Source organism: Nannobrachium achirus (genome assembly GCF_963921795.1).
Source record: "Nannobrachium achirus genome assembly, chromosome: 11".
NCBI lineage: Eukaryota > Metazoa > Chordata > Actinopteri > Myctophiformes > Myctophidae > Nannobrachium > Nannobrachium achirus.
This window is the reverse complement of record NC_137820.1, coordinates 35772266-35792282: the sequence shown is the minus strand read 5'-3', so window position 1 is coordinate 35792282 and position 20017 is coordinate 35772266. Positions and strand designations below refer to the sequence as shown.

Below are 20017 nucleotides of genomic sequence, written 5' to 3'. Positions count from 1 at the left end.
TTATTAATATTATTATTACCCCAATAAATTTACCCCCATTGATTCCGGAAGGGGACCCAAATGCATTCGTCCCCATCCGGAATCAATGGAGGTAAATTTACTATAATCATTTTTTTGTGAAGAATGTGACAAACACAAAAAGAAATTATTGAACTCAAGTCTCCATGGTGTGAATAATCTATATAAAAAAAGTCGTTTTGGGGGTGAACTACTCCTTTAAGGATTTATGTAGGATGTATGTAGGCCTATGTACACTATGTATGTATGCATGTATGCATTAGCCTATGCAAACTTTGAGAATAAGACAACCACAATAAAAGAGTTAAAAAGTGTGTAAACAGGTGGTAGAAATATTTCTAAAAGCCAGGGTCAACAACACTCTTGCAATGTTATTATCTCACAGCCCTGTTGTTCCTGTGAAGCAGAACTTGTATTGTACATAATGATTATCCTAATTATAATATAATATTGTCATATTTGTGGCAGGTGATCCCACAGGTTCCATTTGGATAGGCCTACTCCTTTCATTGGAGCAGCCATAGGCATTAGGCAGCAAAACAATCAGGCATCTTCACAACAGACTTAAGTTCACATAGCCTAGGCCTATTTCTGTAAACAAAAAGCCAGCAATTCCCTGTATCAATGTATCTAAATGTAAGATATTTTTAACAAACCAAACCGCTTGGAAATCATGTAATTCTGCCTCTCCCACCATTGTAACTTTGCTGTCAACTTTGTAATAAGATATAGGTCTAGCTCACACTCACAGCCTCTTTCTTGTCTCTTAGCCTGCAGCTAAAAAATACAACAATATCCACACAAAGAAATGTAATTTAGACAAAAGATTAGTTGTCATGAAATAGTTATTGGTCTCAGGAAAACCTGATAATATTTGAAAATCTCGATTGTTGTTGTCTTGATGAACTTGTGCAAGCAGCCATGTCACTTAACTATGCTGCATGCTCTTTTTTCGAAATGAAAAGCTTCAATTTCAACATGTCAACCAGCCTGAGCTCATAGCCACGCTAATAATGTTTGTAATAATCCAAACCGTTAGTAAATCGGTCAAGATTTCAGAGAGTAAAGAGTATTTAAAGCCATACTGTGTAAGATGCCCAACTAGTGGTCATTAGCCCTATAGCAAACCGCGGTCGCGTCCGCGTCTTTCGGACGTTTTTCGTACCTTCAGACCCCCGCGTCTGCCTCCACCTCGCTGAGATCTATCTTTTAAGGGGTCCCTTGTTCCTGTGCGTTCAGTAATTCCAGAGATACGGACTCCTTCACCATGCCTGGTAGGCGAAATTACCTAGAGAAGGGATGGTACAAACGGGCGACAACAAATATGGCTGCCATAGCGACCCCACTTCAAGATGCGCTGTGATTGGCCGGCAGTTGTATAACCCTCGCTGTGATTGGCCGGTAGTGTGATGACGCAATTTTGGCGCGAGATCCGGTCCACGGCAAGGATCTCAGTTTACATACAGAGAAGGCTTTACAGGCTGAAATTCACGGCGCGGATCTTCTAAAACTTTTGTGATTTAATAGTTAGGAGAATTTTAAGATTTGTTTTATAAAAAAAGTTACATAGTACAACTTTAAGTGTGCAGATCACTCACCTTACAGGCACAATACAACGGCAGGACGCGGGGGATGGTCCTGTCCTAAGATGGCCGCCAGTGAACGACGCCGCCGACTCCGCCTTGCGCCATCTAGCCTTCTTATATATATCTATGTGTGTGAAGTCTATGAGGTGTAAAGTGACAATGAACCACGTGACCAGCGCTGTTTCTGACCCCGCGGTGACACCACTCTCTGATTATACTGCTCTGGTTTCAGCGTGCTTTCTGTCTCACTCTACTACAGTCAGACAGACAGTGCACTAACAGTAGTCTACCTCCATGTTAAAGAATGACACTGTTTACATTTGGCTTGACTGTTGTCCGACAGTAAGTAGGCTGTTCATTATCATTCTGGCTTGTTTCTCACTCATATCGTTTCATTATTCTATCAGCACGTGCTGCATGGGGCGGGGAGTATCGATGAACTTTACAAACCTACTGTTTACGTTGACTGGTTAACGGCACATTATAGCAAACTAGAAGCAGCGTCTAGTCGGCGACCTGGCCAACTCGGAACAATGTAAATAGGGAATGAATGCCCCGCCCTTTAATGCAAACCCCATTATACCTGTTTTCATAGGACCCGTTTTGACCATCTGTCTGCCTGTGTCCATTTATGCCCATATATGGAGATATCTGTATCTGTCTGTCGGCGTCCATTTTATGTCCATATATGGAGATCACTGCAGTTATAGTTCTGGGTCCATTTTATGCCCATATATGGAGATATCTGTCTATCTGCGTCCATTTTATGCCCATATATGGAGTATCTGTCTGTGCCTCCAACTGTGTTGCAGACACAGTGCCGGTTCTGTTTGCCTGTGTCCATTTATGCCCATATATGGAGATATCTGTATCTGTCTGTCTGCGTCCATTTTATGCCCATATATGGAGATCTTTGACCATCTGTTTGCCTCTGTCCATTTATGTCCATATATGGAGATATCTGTATCTGTCTGTCTGCAATCCATTTTATGCCCATATATGGGGGCATTCATTTTATGCCCATATATGGAGAACGTGCGTGCCCGTGGGACGAACGGTTCTCGAGATACGCGGATTACATACATACATACACAATCACAGAGATTTTTTGTTGACTCATGTGGCGTACGTGATGTCAGAGCCTTTTATGAAGTGATGTCACAATGAGTCAGAGCTTTCGCCGATTTCCTCCGGAACAGCCTGATGTCAACAATCAACCCCGCATAAGGAGATTCCGAACGTTTCGCGCCGGTTCGGGAAAACCGCGCGTCGGGTCGGGTCGAGACCCGGCACTGCACTCCGCGCCGCGGCGGGGAACGCGCGTGCCGAATCTGAAGCCGGTGGGACGAACGGTTCTCGAGATACGCGGATTACAGACACGCAGAGACTTCTCGCATTTATAGATAGATAATGTAGAGGGTTTTGGTTTGTGGATCGACGTCGCGTCTATCGTCTGTCTTGCTCATTCATGAGACGATCGAGTCTCACTTCAGTGACCCGGCTTCAACGCATGCAGCTCCGTAGCGTAGGAAGTGTCAAGTCCACAAAGTGTCAGACTCGTCGCTCACTCGTGTGGAATATAGATTAAACTAAACTAAAAGTGATATTTCACTTGCAAGCCTGTTTGGGGTCATTTTTAATATTTTTACTCCGGCTTTTGTGTTTCAGCCGGACTGTTTTTAAGGTGCTTGAATGATTCCGTATTTAGATACTGACATTATACTGACCATGATACTGACATTATACTGACTGACCATGATACTGACATTATACTGACCATGATACTGACATGATACCATGATACTGACATGATACTGACCATGATATTGACATGATACTGACATGATGCTGACCATGATTCTGACATGATACCATGATACTGACCATGATGCTGACCATGATACCATGATACTGACACTGACATGATACTGACGCGTGTTATTAATTTTGTGTTTTTTTTGTTGTGTTTTTTTGTTTTGTTTTCCAGTGGGGAAACACAATTCAACAAAGATGGCATTTTACAAGGTATGATTGAAAAGCATAAATTAAAGCAGCACTACTGTATGTAACCTTTTAACAACTATAGCACATTATCTCCCACACAATTATAAAGTTTCATATTTAAGCAATAACAATCATCCTTCCATAAATATATAGACTCAGATGGGTCCCTGCTAGGCTTGTGTTCACTGTATTACTACGCCAGAACTGCCAGTCAATGCGAAGACTGGCAGCGCGCCCTCGCCGGACATGCTTGCAGAGACTCTTGGGTAATGAAGTCAAATACGTTGGCTGCCATGTTAATTGTGTCCAAAGTGGCCACTGATACCCCAAACTGCATAGTGCTGTTGGAACAACTTTTAAATCAAGTGGAACCTGCTCAGTAAATCCTGTTTCAGTTTATCTGTTTGTTTGTTACTACTTATAAAAGCAAATAGACCCTTAATTGTCCATTTGGCTTTTGCAGTCCGGTATGGAAGTCCGTTGGTTCAAAATGTAATAATACCGCAAGGAAATAGGCTCCCAGGCTTTGGAATGTCCTGCCTGAGGAACTGAGGCTAGCAATCAGCAAAGCAATTTGATGATAAAACACAATAATATCCAGGATTATTTCCATTGTGCTCCTCTCAGAAAACGTGACAATTTACATACATTACACAATAACGCTGAATAAAACACATTGCAGCAACATAGGATAAGGTAAAATAAATATACTACTTCATTCACACTGGTGCCTTTCCAAACGGCTAATATTTAGTCATTATTATTATTATTAGATATTGTTGCTGTCGGGAAGAAACCTCTTATCTCCATATTTTATACTTTTTTTCCCCGTAAATTAAAATAGCACATCTACAAGCTCTAAACTCGTAGAGCTAGGGGTTTTTTTTTTTTTTTGCATTTGCATTTGAATCCTGAGAGGTAAGTTTTGGACACACAGAGATACTTGTTGGTGATATTTAAATGTCTTCATCTTGCAGGCCAGGCTATAGACTCTCCTCTGTCTGAGATAGGCCTGCAGCAGGCTGACTCTGTGGGCAGGTACCTGAAAGATGTCCACTTCTCCAAGGTGTTTGTCAGTGACATGCTGCGAGCTCGACAGGTCAGACAATGCCGAGGATTAGAGATCATGTTTTGTAATGGATTAGTGTGATTAAGTGTTGCATCCTTTGTGAACACAACCTTGCAATAGAGAAAGGCCGCCACAGACAGACCCCACTCCCAAGGGAAGAGAGACTATGCACTCACTACACACAAAATGCGGTGGACACTGGACACAGAGCTACACTCTCTAACCACCTGCCCACTATACCAAGACATCAGAGACACATATGTCCCACATCCAAATTGAGTTTGAAAACATGACCAACAACAAAAAACATCCATACAGAAATACAACAATGTGCAACTGTTGCGATAAAAGAAGGCTAGAGAATGGAATACATCCACCCTTTTTAAAATACTATTGAAATAGTTTTGAGAAAAAATGCTGCTATTTGTCCCTAAGCGACTGCAAAACATTGCTGATATTTGTTTAAAAAATCTTTGTGTATAACGACGAAATGTGACATAGCTCTGTTTACGCAATGCTGTACTGTAGGCCTATATATTATGTTCCCCCTTTTCAACAGTTTGTATTATATTTTGACACTCGCTTTGACAATGTAAACGTATGTTTTCTCATGGCAATAAAGCACCTTTGAATTGAATAATGAAGTGTGTGTGCTGGTGTTTTGCAGACGGCTGAGGCCATAATGAAACACAATGACAGTTGCAGTGGTCTTCAGATTGTGACGGATCCTTCACTCAAGGAGAGGGTGAGTGTCATGACTTCTCTCTTATTGAGACCCTGCCCATGGCACATGCTTGGGTCCGATTCCCGACTTTGGAGTCGGTAGGACTCCAACGTTTTGCCGGTTATTTTAAAATGTATTTTAATGTAACAATTATTTTATTTATTTGAGTAGCCAATAATTTTTACCCCTTTTTTTCCTCCCGAATTGAGTCGTTATGCCAATTGATCCCAACCCACACACATTTCTGTGTTGTCACTGCTGTTGTATCCTCAAGAACCAACACAAAAGATAGGTGCATATCTGTAGAGGGATACGTTTATGGAATAGCTTGGATAAAGAACTGAAAATATGCACACCAATCACTAAATTAAAAAAAAGAAAGAAAAATCTAAACTATAAGATAATAAATAAATACAAAACATTATAATATATTATAATTATATGAGCGTCCTAATCATAAATAAATATACAGATATTTCTAAATATATTAATGGGTTTATAAGTAATAAATGTATAAACAATAAAATCGGCACTATAGTGGGTGTGAGTCTTACTGTATATATTACATGTGTATAATATGTATATTATATGTGTTTATTATATAGTATTAGAATTATTATTTATAAATCTCTACCAAGAGGTTTAGTTTGGTGTAGTTTTGTGGCAATACTTCCATATTGCCACTTGACAAAGCGCTGAACCAGATTGACACTTGTTTCTTTTGTTATTCTTCTTCTTGGATTAGCAAGACTATTTATCAAATAGTTTTTCAGTTTTGTCAAATCAAATATATTATATTTTTTGATATGGGGTCTGCATTATAATATAAGCTTTGGCTTCTATACCCTTTCGGACCATCCAGTGTATACTGATTGCTGTATGTATTGTAATATACTGGCTGTCAAATGGGACTGAAATAATCTATCTATCCTACTGGCTCACCTACTGGTGAGGAACCCCCACCGGGAGGACGTAGAGCCTTCGTCCTACTCCTCCTGCCCAACACTCCCTGCCTGGACCCCCCCCCCCGGGCCAATTAGAGTGTAGACGCTTGGCAAAGCCGGATGCACCACGGTGTGTTGGAGGTTGGAACCCATAACCTCCGTGGTGGTAGGCAGGGACTTCACCACTGCACCACCCGAGCGCCCGGCAGTTAAAAAGTTCGCCTCATGTGCAGATCTGTATAAAATAATTAAAGTGTGAGTGCGTGTGTGTTTATGTGTTTGTAGAGCTTCGGGGTGGCAGAGGGCAGGCCGGTCCAGGAGTTCAGGGACATGGCCCAGGCTGCAGGACAGACCTCTCCAGACTTCACCCCCCCACAGGGAGAGACCCAACAACAGGTCACACACGCACGCACGCATGCACGCACACACGATGCTGTTCACTGTCTGATTACAGCAGTGGTTCTCCAAGTCAATATGCATGTGGCCGCGGCACACGATTTTGTGCTTAGGGACCCCCGGTTTTTGTGACCTACGATGTTGATTATTTAGTTTAGTTTTAAAAGTGGTTAAAGTGATTTTTATGCTATATTAATATATTTAGCTGGGGAACCGTTTTGAGCCCCTTCAAGGACCCCTGGGGCTCCTCGGACTCCACTTTGAGAACCGTTAGATTGCTGCACATACTGTATGTATGAGCTCTATCTTCTCCCCCCCCCTCTCTCTCTCTCTCTCTCTCTCTCTCTCTCTCTCATTCTCCAAGCGGTAGTTACATGTTCTTACCATGACTAGTCTTAACATAGAAAGGCTCTTCAGTGGTCTAACATTTAAATGAACCGTACATTGCACTGTGTTTACCACCACTAGGGCCGAGTTACAGAATGTAAGGAGGGGGGCCTGGGGAGGGACAGATGACTGGCATGCTCCGTAAATGTCAAGCGACCAGTGAGTGCCTCGTTCACTGAAACATGGAAGGAGAGCCTGTGTTTCATTCTCACACTCAATGCTGAGATGCTTCTCACTTAGAGCAGTGGTTCTTCAACACTTCTGCCTTTAATATTTGACAATTTGGCCTATGTTTAAAATAAACACATTTTTGAACACTGCTCCTTCAGATTTTTTCCTAAAATCACACAAAGCGGTAGGCTACACAGTATGTCTAGAGTCATGTCATCAACATGGATCTGTCCCATTTAGCGCCACCATCAGGGCGATTTTTGCTAAACACATTTTTGGACAATGCTCCTACAGATTTTGCCCTAAAATCACGCAAAGCAGTACACAGTATATGTGTATAGAGTAATGTCATCGACATGGATCTGTCCGATTTAGCGCCACCATCAGGCCGATTTTTGCAAACACATTTTTGGACACTGCTCCTACAGAGTTAGGCCTAAAACCACGCAAGGCGGTACACAGTATCCCTGATGTCATCGATATATATCACTGGCCAGATGGCAAAGGCATGGCCCATATCTGTGTGGCTGGTTATGTCAAGTTTTGACATAACATTGATGACTATCATGCAGGGGTCTCCATATATGGGTAACTGGTCTTCTTTTCACAAATAATCTACAAGCCCACAATGTCATGATGTGACACATTAGAAATCGTTAAACAAGCCTTAAGTGGTCAAATAAAATAAAATCCCATTGTTTCTCTTTAGTTTTTTACAAAATGTAAAAAAAAAAAAAAAAAAGTCTTTATACTCCATACATATCTGTTAGTACATAAACAAGTATTTTGACTATGAATTCAATCTAGGTCTGTGTACATACACATACTGTACATGGCTAGGGTAAACTGACTCTTCCAGGATGTAATGTGCACCATGTACCACTAGATGGCAGCATGCAGTCATCTAGTTTATTGGGACGTTAAGTATCCAAATCTCATGCATTGTACATAAACTAAGTGTGTGTGCGTGGGTGGGTTGGTTAAGGTACAACACACAGTGGTGGAAGAAGTAAACTCAATATACAAATACTCTATTACAAGTAAAATTCCTCTATTCAAAATTGTACTTGTGTAAAAGTCCAAAAGTATTTTTATTTACATCAAAATATACTCGTTATTATAATATAACAAAAGTAAAAGTAGTCATTATAGATTTCAGATTTAATTTAATTTAATTTAATTTAATTTAATTTAATTTAATTTAATTACCTGTATATTATAATAATACAAATTATATGAAAACTAATTGTACAAATCGTAGTGGAGTGAAAATAATACTGAGAATTGGTGGAGTAGAACACTGGTTCTCAACCTGTCTGGTCGGGACCCCCAGGGGGGTCCCCAAATAATGTTGTTTTCTCACTCAACAGTAAACAAACCAACATAACATTTAAGTGTATTTAGGATATCTGCACATTTCTAAAGTGACAATTTAAGGACTTTTTAATACCTCCAAAATGACAAATTACATTGGCCAAACTGTCAAATATTAGAGGCAGAAATTGTGAAAATAGACGATCTACATGCTCACAACGCCTCGCAACGCATAGAACCGTGTTATACAAAATGTTATGCCTCTAGTGCTTGTCATTGGGGGTCCCCACTCCCCAGTTTAAATATATTTATTTTGGGGGTCACGGCCTGAAAAGGTTGAGAACCACTGGAGTAGAACATAAAAATTGTATTGAAGCACTTGAGTAAATCTACTTAGTTACATTCCCCAGCACGGAGTGACGACGCACATCTACACAGTCACACAATCGTACAACAAATGTTCACTACTAGTCTGGACCTGATTAAAAAGTCACCTCTCAGTGTAAGAAGAGAGCTGTGTGTGTGTGTGTGTGTGTGTGTGTGTGTGTGTGTGTGTGTGTGTGTGTGTGTGTGTGTGTGTGTGTGTGTGTGTGTGTGTGTGTGTGTGTGTGTGTGTGTGTGTGTGTGTGTGTGTGTGTGTGTGTGTGTGTGTGCGCGCGCGCGTGCGTGTGTGTGTCTCTGTGTGGGTGGTAAGGATGTTCTATTTGAGAGATACTTGACTTGGCTGGAGGCTAACTAATGCAGTATGATCCTGATCAGGCCTGGTGCTGCTTGCATATACGTGACCGGCCCAAAGGATGGTGATGCGCGCATCACCGCATCGGCGCATCACCAAGTGCGTAAGCAAAACCGAAGAAAAACATCAATCTTTGGCCGCTGTCTCCCTTTTCCCTTTTCTTTTTTTCTATACCCTTTATTTACCCAGGGGAGGTTCGCTGAGCACGTATGCTCTTTTTCAGCAACGCCCTGCTTCGCAATCTTAAGCACGCACGCACACACACAGAGTCCTCAGAGTCACTACTCTTGTGTGAGAGGAATCACACAAGGAATTTTACATTTCTCTCAGCTAAGGGGTCCCTGCTTCAACTCTATCTCAGCTAAGGGGTCCTTGGCCTGAAAAACATTGAAGACCACTGCTCTAGTTTACGAGTTAATGTATATTCGATGTGTACTGTATATCTTCCCACTTAGCTCTTGCAGCGAGAGTCTTATTCAGCGTTATTCTCTATAAGGTTCATTAATCTCTTGTAGACAAGGGACAAAAAAAACCTTAGGACTACATTTCTCTTGCATCGTGTCATCTGTTTCGAAATCAACTAACAAATTGTCCTGCTCATATACTGTAGATGTCCAAATGTATAACAGACAAAGTATCGCAAAGTATCTCCCATCTCTCTTGCCCTCTCCATCATTGGGGAACTCCATATATGGGCATGCAACGTCATTCACAAGTTAACCATTGCCTTACAACAGCACATGTTATACCATAATCTGTTATAACTTATGTTATATAACCGTTGCATTATATCAGTGGTTCTTAGTCTCATTGAGGGGACATATACAGTATCTGTAACATATCTGCAACTCTAAAAGTGTACAAAATACAAATGGAACCAAATTGATCCTTACGCGTCCATTTGGTTCCATTAATACTCTCTCAGAGTGATGTGTGATGATCAGGTATTATGATTATACTAGGAGCACGTTTACAGAAAGTTAAAATTATGTTTTTATGTGGCCACACCTACCAGTTCATGAGGTATGCCTGGTTGTCAGGTAGGTGGTGACCCAGCTGAAGTTAACCACACCAACAATTGAGTGTACCAGAAGCCAAATGTCATTTTACACTCTCAATAGTTAAATAATTGTTAAACATCTGCATTACTTAATTGACAAAGTCTACCCAATCAGAGAATGCTGAAGAATTGTTTGCTTCTTATCTCTCCTATGGTACCACATCAATACAGAATGAAATTGTTGACAAAATCATTATTAACATACCGGTAAGAAACTATTCTAACTTTTTGGTTGATTCTCATCAAATGGTGGTCCGTGACTCAAATGCAGAATAAATAATGGACCTTAATATGTAAAAAGGTTGAAAACCACTGATCTAAAGCATTGGTTCTTAAAGTGGGATCTGGGGTCCTTAAGGGAGTTCCAGGGGGTCCCCCCAGCTAAATGATAGTTAGAAACCTGTTACACCCCAGCCTAGGGGGACTGGGGGGGGCAACATGACGACGTGGGACCCCCCTCTTGGAACCTCCCAAATGAACCACCAGCAAGGCAGGGTTGCAGCCATAGAATGGGGTTTTCATTTATTTTCTGAAGGGTGAGGGAGTAGTTATCAAAGTAAACACAACTCTACACAATATAACCCTAACTAAACTCCCTCCCACATAAGTAACTCAAAATAAAATAAATGAACTAACTCCTACCTCCAAACAAATAAAGATCAAAAGGGAACTCAACAACAGGGACCCCCCCCCCCCCAACACCCTTTAGAAAAGATGCCAGCACTCACTTTATTTAGTCTTCTTGCATTTTTATTAAATTATTGCCCCAGCAGTAGCACTCGCGGACGTTTCAGCCCTCTCGGGCCTAAATAAAAATGAAAGAAGACTAAAGTGAGGTACATTTGCTCCCTGAGCCATGCACCCAAGACTAGTATTGTAACTTTGTTTGCTGACGAGTACTCCTCTCTCCCTACTTTGAAGTCCCCCCCACTCTTATCAAACCCGGCTGTTAGATCAGTAAACACATGAGTACAACTGGGGGAACATGAGATGTTGGTTGCTGGCAGTCCATGTTGGGAGTGAAGAGAGAGGAAGCCTGGTGCTGGATGAAGTCTCCCTTATATACTCCCTCTGCACCACACTGGGCCAATCACCACCTACTCTCAATCATTCACTCAATCACTCATTCACACCACTGCCACTCCCTCAGCTCTCTCTCTCTCTCAGGCTGCACTCAGACTGGAACGCACTAAGTTGTGTGAGAGTTGTGTGGGGGAGGCGGGGGGCAGAGACAGCACAATGCATTCCGGATGGAAGTCTAGTGGTTTGAAGTCTAGTGAGAGTCCTGTGGTTGCACAGAGCACCATCCAACAAGCACACAACACGCACTAGACTTCAAACCACTAGACTTCCATCCGGAATGCATTGTGCTGTCTCTGCCCCCCGCCTCCCCCACACAACTCTCACACAACTTAGTGCGTTCCAGTGTGTGTGCAGCCTAACACACACACACACACACACACACACACACACACACACACACACACACACACACACACACACACACACACACACACACACACACACACACACACTCCTCACTCACTCAGATCCTCTCAGGGGGAAAGAAGGTTATAAACAATACACAATATCAAGACCCCCAGGGTCGTAACAACCATCCATTTGGTTCCATTTGTAACATTGGTTTAAATAAATCGGGGTCAGAAATACCATTAAATGGGTGTCCGTAGCTTAATGCATGTCAAACTGGGGGTCCTTGAAATTAAAATGGTTGAGAATCACTGGTAGAGACGTAAACCTCTTCTCTAATGGAGGCCCCTGGAATATATTTTCAAATGGGGGAGCGTGGGCTAATAAGTGTCAATTTGGGGATCCTTGACATGAAAAAGTTTGAAAAACCACTGATCTATAAGTCTGTGCTCCGTTTCCAGGTGAAGGAGCGAGTCATGCTGTTCCTGGACCACCTGCTCCAGCACATGTCCGCGGACCACCACTGGAAGGAAGAGGCGGCGGAGGTGTCTCCCGTGGAGGGGAAGGCGTGCGACGGGGTCCGGGTGCTCCCCGTGCACGCCCTGGTGGTCAGCCACGGAGCCTACGTGCGCGTGATGCTGCGCCACATGGTGGAGGACCTGGGCTGCTCGCTGCCCGAGGGCTCGGACCACGGCCACATGTTCTCCCTGTGCCCCAACACGGGGGTCTGCAGGTTCGTGGTCTCTCTGAGCAGACAGCAGCAGAACGGCGGCGGCGGTGCAGGGGTCGGGCTGTCGGCCATCCACTGCGTGTTCGTCCACAGGGCGGACCACTTGAAGAATCACTAGCGGAGATCAGGGATGGGACGATAATCGCTGTTATCGTTTATGAGGGGGCTGATGAAGGCTTAGCACCCCCCTAAGCCCCCCCACCTCACAAACCCAATACTGATGAAAAATATTTAAGGAATAAATAAAATGTATAGGAATATGTGAAAGACAAATGACTGACTTCTATGTAAAGCATACTATAAAATCATACTTTTTATGCTGGAAAGCATCTTCAGCCTCACAAAAACCCTATCCGATCACCTACAGTCCTCAGATTTCGAGCTGGAAACTGCCAATGATCTGGTCTGTTCAGTTATCCATACCTTAGAAGCGAGATAATCTTCTCGTTTGTTATATTAGTACTATTCATTATTGTTTGTTGCCAAAATTAATTAGCCCCCATCTAAAACAACTAGCTCCCCCATAGCCCCCCCAGACACAATTCTCTGGAGCCGCCACTGTTGAGAACCACTGCCTTAAACGATACATTTCCATTTGCTTGGTCATCGTCGTCCTTCTCACTAAATCCATGTACAGTGTTAACCTCTGAGTCATGAGGTTCTGGCCATTGCTGACTCAGTGTATGAATAGCCCAGCTTGGGAAATTAAGTAAGGTCCCATAGCTGTTCCACATATATAACTTATTGGATTTCTGCACATCCCACGTTGTCAGAGATACTGTACTGTAGTGCCAGCAGGTCCTGACTAGCTGACCCCATTCTTTTCCATTAGCCTTGCTACAAATGTCTGACAAGCTAGGTTTCCAGTGGACACTTGATCAGTAAGCCTATAGTGCCGATAGAATAATAATAATAATAACAAAAAAACTGTTTTCAACTCTTTGACAAGATATGTTTTTAAAATGTGGCGAATTGATCCCTTTCTAAAAATGTGCATCTATCTGTCTATCTGTTTGTCTATTGGTCTATCTATAATTTAACACGATAAGCAAGGCAAACAGTGAACACATACATCAAATGCACATAGACAGTGACTCAGTAATCTAGGATCAAACCAAGTAAACCAAGAACCTAGCATCAGTCTAAAACAATACACTATCACATTGAAACTAATGTAAAGCATAGCAGGTGAACAATGAACCTATCATCTGTCCAAATAAAAAGCAATCAACATTTTTTAACATCTATTCTGTACTATTCCCATTGTGTGAAGCTTATTCCCCTGAAGGGCTGTAATTATGGCTGCTCTATTAATCATTTTCAATCTTCTCATTGCTGCAGCATGACTTTGACATTACAGTGTGATGTCATAATTCCGGTCTTCTCTCTGGCTGTTCATTTCTCTGTGTTGGCCACGTACTGTTTATTTATTTTTCATCCCATAATGAGTTTGTGTTTCTATATTTAGTCCTGTGGGAGTTTATAACTGCTCTGTTGGAACTGCAACACTGTTAACGGTTTTGGAAATGAGTGACTTTATGTTGCTGTTGTGAGTTAGCACCGAAACCTACTGACTGTGAAACCTGGATGTTGGATGTTGTACTGCTCTGTAGCATGATTATACTAGTAAGACGCCTCAGGGTGACAAGCGACGAGGTCGCGCCATGTCTTGGCCATCTGGTCAATGATGTATTTCGGACCAGTTATCCATATATGGAGACACCTGGTACCCATATGGAGATCCATGTACTGTATATGGAGATATGCTGTGAGAGCCCAAACATGCTTACTCTGTTATTTGTTATGTGAAAGTCCTATGACGTCTATGACATCTGACATCATACATACTGTGTACAATCCCTTTTATGCCCATACATGGAGATCCCTGTCTGTAGAAACAGGCCACAGATATGGGATGTCTTGGCTATCTGTCTTGACCATATACAGTATGGATTCTGTTAGTGTGGTATGTTGCCTCCATATATGGGCATTCCCATATGAAGTCCTGTTAGATATGGGCTTAATATTGATGACATCAGGGAACTCCATATATGGGCATAAAAGGGATTCTGTTAGAGTGGTTCCCCTGACATCACAGTGATGTCAGAGCAACAAACCTATAAGACCGTAGAAAAGTGTACACGTCCAGACAGACAGACAGACAGACAGACAGACAGACAGACAGACAGACAGACAAGACAGACAGACAGACAGAGTCAGCATGTGCCGTTTCACACACTAAACTGCGACCTTCGGTCGCAATCATCGATGTTGGGTGGTAACATTGTAGAGCAGTGGTTCTCAACCTTTTCAGGCCGGACCCCCAAAATAATCATATTCTAACTGGTGAAGCCCCCACCCTGACAAGCACTGCATCACATTTTGTATAACACAGTTCTATTATGAAAATAGCAGATGTAGATCTGCTATTTTCACAATTTCTGCCTATAATATTTGACAATTTGTAATTTTAGTTGTATTAAAAAGCACATATCCTCTATACACTACGCTTTATGTTGGTTTGTTTACTGGTGAGTGAGAAAACAACCTTGCACATTAAGTTAATAATTTGGGGACCCCCCTGGGTGTCCCGACCCACAGGTTGAGAACACTGTTGTAGACTATGTCCAAAACCGTTCATTTTATATTATTATTATCAAAACATTTTAAAATAGTGACGCTACTTGCGACATTCTTGTTTGATCAAGTAGGTCAGGTCATTAATTTACGAGTTGAAATATGGGAGATACAAGGTTTCGACTCAACAGCAGCGATATAAAGCTATTATGTATTGTCAATATAATGTCCTCAGCCTCACAATAAACACAATATGGATGCGATCATTCAGTGTTTATTAAAGTTCTGTTGATAGTGTCCACTAGAAGTGATGTCCTGTGTGTTTTGTTATGTTGGGCTGGTCATTCAGGGGGTTTTATAGGGTGTCCCCGAAGAATTAGGAACACAAAATGAGCACTTTTTCAAAAATAGTGACGCAACGTGACAAACACTTTGTAGATCATATTTTTGAAAATATTTGCACATAACAATTTACAATATACAATTTAGGCATTTACTGTAGCAGATGAACAGTATCATGGTCAGCATCATGTCCTATGACATGGAAATGATTATGGATGACTATGGTACTTACTAAGGATGATTATGTATGGATGACTGTATGGATACTACATGGCCATTTCTAAGAATTATTGTGGACTGTATGGATGACTATGGTACAGTACTTAATATGGATGACTATGGTACTTACTATAGGTGACTATACTTATTGTGGATGGTACTTACTATCTATGACATGTCAGTCCCATTGTCAGTAGCCTCGGAAACCCAGGCATTTTATTTCGGCGATAGGAAGAAAAATATCAGTATCATGGTCAATATCATGTTAGTATCATGGTCAGCATCATGTCAGTCCCATGGTCAGTATGGCCAGTATCATGATCAGTATCATGTCAGTTTCATTTCTGTAGAATGTCAGTATCATGATTAATATGATGATTAGTAGCTGTTCAGAATGTCCATTCAGCTCTTTCTGCTGCAGTTATCTATTGGAAAGCAGCTCAGTGAAACAGTGTTATTTGGATGTTAATCAAATGATAGCTTGTGTGTCCTGTATTTTACCAGGTAAAGTAAAAGGGTACAAGGACAGCTGGGGGTCACTGCAGGTCAGTCTGTCTTTCATTCTGAACATTTTGTTTCACAAGATTCTTTTTCTGTGTTGGACAATAATTAAGTACATCTACTCAAGTACTGTACTTGAGTAAAACGGTTATTTTATTTTATTCAATGTTCAATACGTTTACTTCTATTCCACTACATCTCAGGGGTAAATGTAGTACTTTTACTCCACTAGAAATGATTTAAAAACTTGCTAGTTACTTTGGAGATTTGGAATGTTATACTAAACATACATTAACCACTTCAGCCTTGTGCTTCAGCTAGTTTCACAATATTTTGTATACATGGAAACTGGTGGAATGGGACATTGTGCCCATTGAGTACTTTTATTTTGATGGCAATACCTTTGTACAGTACTTTTACTCAACCGAACCTTTACTTGTTACAGGTCATTTCAACATTTTGATAAGAAATAGTCATACTCTTTACTGATCTTTTGTCAACGCATAAAGTCACAAATAAATGTGTTGATGAATGTATTGAATTCTGTAGCAGTTTCTGGTGTGTGTGTGTGTGTGTGTGTTGTACTGGACTGTATGTGCGTGCGTACGTGTGTGTGTGTGTGTGTGTGTGTGTGTGTGTGTGTGTGTGTGTGTGTGTGTGTGTGTGTGTGTGTGTGTGTGCATGCATGCAGAGGAGATAATAAAAAACAAACAAATCGGACACTCCACAGAATTGTCACCATTTATGTTGCAAAAGGAGACATAGCAATGCAATTTGAAACATAAATAAACAATGCAGCATCAACGTGAATACATGTTTACATGTCAATAAATAAATATGTTTTTGACCTGCTCATTATGCTCTGGCTCACATGGTGTCCCGCACCTGACAAAATTAGACTGACAGTTCCTGGAAATCTCGCTTTCCCAATTAAAACCATTGACAAACACCATATTTGTTCAACACAGTTCAATTGGCACTATGTAAGGAATAAAAAAACTATTGTGTCCAATCCAGGCCTGGAATTTCATCATTTTAGGGGCAAGGCCACTTGGCCTTTGGTGTTGTCCATCTTTTGCGGGCACAAAGGCCAAATGCCAGGGCAGGAAGGTCATCAAATAAAACCAAAATGTAATCCATTTAAATAATTAATTGAATTTAAGGGTTAAATTGAATATGTAGAATATCTGCTGTGAAATAAATAAATGGTTATTTAGAATCTGATGCTCAGCCCTGCACAAATCAAAGATACTGGATCGGTTTAAAAATGGGGACTCAACAAGACACTGGTGTCTACATGACAAGAAAGAGGCACTGGTGTCTAAATATTGACAAGAAAGAGACACTGGTGTCTACATGACCAGAAAGAGACACTGGTATCTACATATTGACAAGAAAGAGACACTGGTGTCTACATATTGACAAGAAAGAGACACTGGTGTCTACATATTGACAAGAAGGAGACACTGGTATCTACATATTGACAAGAAAGAGACACTGGTGTCTACATATTGACAAGAAAGAGACACTGGTGTCTACATATTGACAAGAAAGAGACACTGGTGTCTACATATTGACAAGAAAGAGTCACTGGTGTCTACATGACAAGAAAGAGACACTGGTATCTATATATTGACAAGAAAGAGACACTGGTATCTATATATTGACAAGAAAGAGACACTGGTGTCTACATATTGACAAGAAAGAGACACTGGTGTCTACATATTGACAAGACAGACAGAGGAGAAAGTGGTACAGTCAGCTGGGACATTAAGGCCACTGTGGCCTCAGGTCATGCCATTGGTTTGAGGGGCACAAGGCCAAACTGAGGGGCAACGGCAGCCTGAAATTCCTGCCCTGGTCCAATCTGTATGTTAATACCATATAACTTATACAAGTGAAAAGCTAATACAAACAAACCAGTTCTATTTTGTCTCCCTGCTATTGAGACATTTAGATGTGTCTAGGTGAGCCATGACCTCATCCTGTTATTGGTTTGACACAGATTTTAACCTGAAGTCAATATTCAATTTATCCCCTGAGCAAGCAGGCATCTATTAGATCAATGGTAAAAATGATGTTAGCACTTGTGCAGGAAACCGGGTTCTAATCTGGGGTAGAAGAGGAAGTCACATAGAGCAGTGGTTGTCAACCTTTTCAGGCTGTGACCCCCATAATATATGTTTACTGGGGGACCCCCCACCCTGACGAGCACTAAGAGTTGAGGCATTAGATTTTGTATAACACGGTTCTATTGTGAAAATATCTACATGCTCACAACGCTAGGGTAAGTGATATTTTTGTTGGTTAGATCAAAAAGTGTTTTGTTAAAATGTTAAAGCTCTATAATGTGATAGTAATCATTGCTTTTTAGAAAATAGATTTTCAGATGGGTTGTCAATCAGGAGTACCAATTAATCCGATTCAAATTGTGTTCCATGCCAGATCCAATTGTGTCAGCTCATTTCTTTGGGTCATCACTTTCAATCCCACTTGTTTAATCTGTATCCTGGATTGGATAAAATTGGTATCCCAAAGTGAAAACACATTTTCTGTTTGCTAGCTAGAGAGACAGGGTGACTGAACAAACAAACAAACACAATAGCAATAAGTACTAGCTATAGTAAGAGCTATTTAACATATTTTAACAAAGAAATATCACTAACCCTATACCTTGAAATTCAATACACCTGATTCATTAATGTATATTAAAAACTAAATGCATTTTTTTTTGAACAAATTACATGCCTATTAGTGGCTGAATACCATAGTTCCTTAATTCTTTACAAATAAAACATTATATAAACTATAACAGTGGGGTCCAGGGTACCTTGAGGGGGTTCCAAACCAAATGGACCCTTTTACGCGTCTGTAACTCTGAGAGTGTACAAATAGAACCAAGAGGACCTTGAAATAAAAGCTTGAGAAACACTGCTCTATAACACTTTATAAAACAACTATAAAACATGTACCGGTAGTAATTTGGAGCCATTATGCTCCAAATGACTGCGTCATTATGTTATTATAACCTGTTGCATCAGTCTATAAATATTCATAATTACTCACAGGACATATTTTTACACATGCAAAACAAACATTGCCACATCCAGCGCAGTGACGGGACAGTTTAAATTTTAACAGTCTTTTAAAGAGGTGAAAGGACACCAGGACAGCGGTCCAACCTCGCCTCACCTAAAAGCCAATGTTGCCTAACGCAGCACTCCCCAACATGGGGTGCACACTCTGCACAGACTCCCTTGGGGGCCCTTTGAGGAGGATCCAGGGGGTCCGCGGACCCCCTAGGGCAGTGGTTCATTAAGTATTCAACAAACTGTACTATAAATAACTGGTCAAACATTGGCCAAATTATCAAATGATATAAGAAAGAGGCGAAGATTTTAAAAAGATGAGTTAAAAAAGATCTCAATGTAAATAAGCCATGTGCTTTCCAGAGCGTATCCATTTAGTTCCATTAGGTTCCAGGGGGTCCCATGCAGCTATAGGATTGATAGTTTAGAAAAGAAATGCACCCTTACGGTCTGTAAATTAACACTGAGGATGTTAATGTGTATCAAACTAGGGGTCCTTGAAATACAAATACAAAAAGGTTGAGAATTACTAGGCCTAACTTCATAATTATCTGTTCAAACAAGTTATCTACATCATAAGAAATAAACAACTTTGATTTGATTGTAAGCGTGAAAAAATATAGTATAATCTAATATAATATTAGTCTGATATTGTATCCACAATTGATAATGGCTTTATTCAAAAGTTAAAAAAAAAAGAAAAGAAAAGAAAAATACAA

General features: G+C 41.0%; 1 protein-coding gene across 1 annotated transcript; it reads left to right on the top strand.

The window, feature by feature from the left end:
• Positions 1 to 1883: 1883 nt before the first annotated feature.
• tigara (TP53 induced glycolysis regulatory phosphatase a) lies at positions 1884 to 14245 on the top strand. Its single transcript, XM_080737347.1, has 6 exons — positions 1884 to 1946; positions 3592 to 3629; positions 4586 to 4707; positions 5345 to 5422; positions 6631 to 6741; positions 12302 to 14245. Exons 1-6 carry the CDS (start codon positions 1909 to 1911, stop codon positions 12686 to 12688), a joined length of 774 nt encoding a protein of 257 aa, XP_080593473.1. The 5' UTR covers positions 1884 to 1908; the 3' UTR covers positions 12689 to 14245.
• The last annotated feature ends 5772 nt before the right edge of the window (positions 14246 to 20017 follow it).

Coding starts and splice junctions, on each gene's coding strand:
- tigara (XM_080737347.1), top strand. CDS start 1,909: ATGACACTGTTTACATTTGGCTTGACTGTTGTCCGACA. Junction 5,423..6,630: donor ATCCTTCACTCAAGGAGAGG/GTGAGTGTCATG, acceptor ATGTGTTTGTAG/AGCTTCGGGGTGGCAGAGGG. Junction 6,742..12,301: donor AGGGAGAGACCCAACAACAG/GTCACACACGCA, acceptor CTCCGTTTCCAG/GTGAAGGAGCGAGTCATGCT.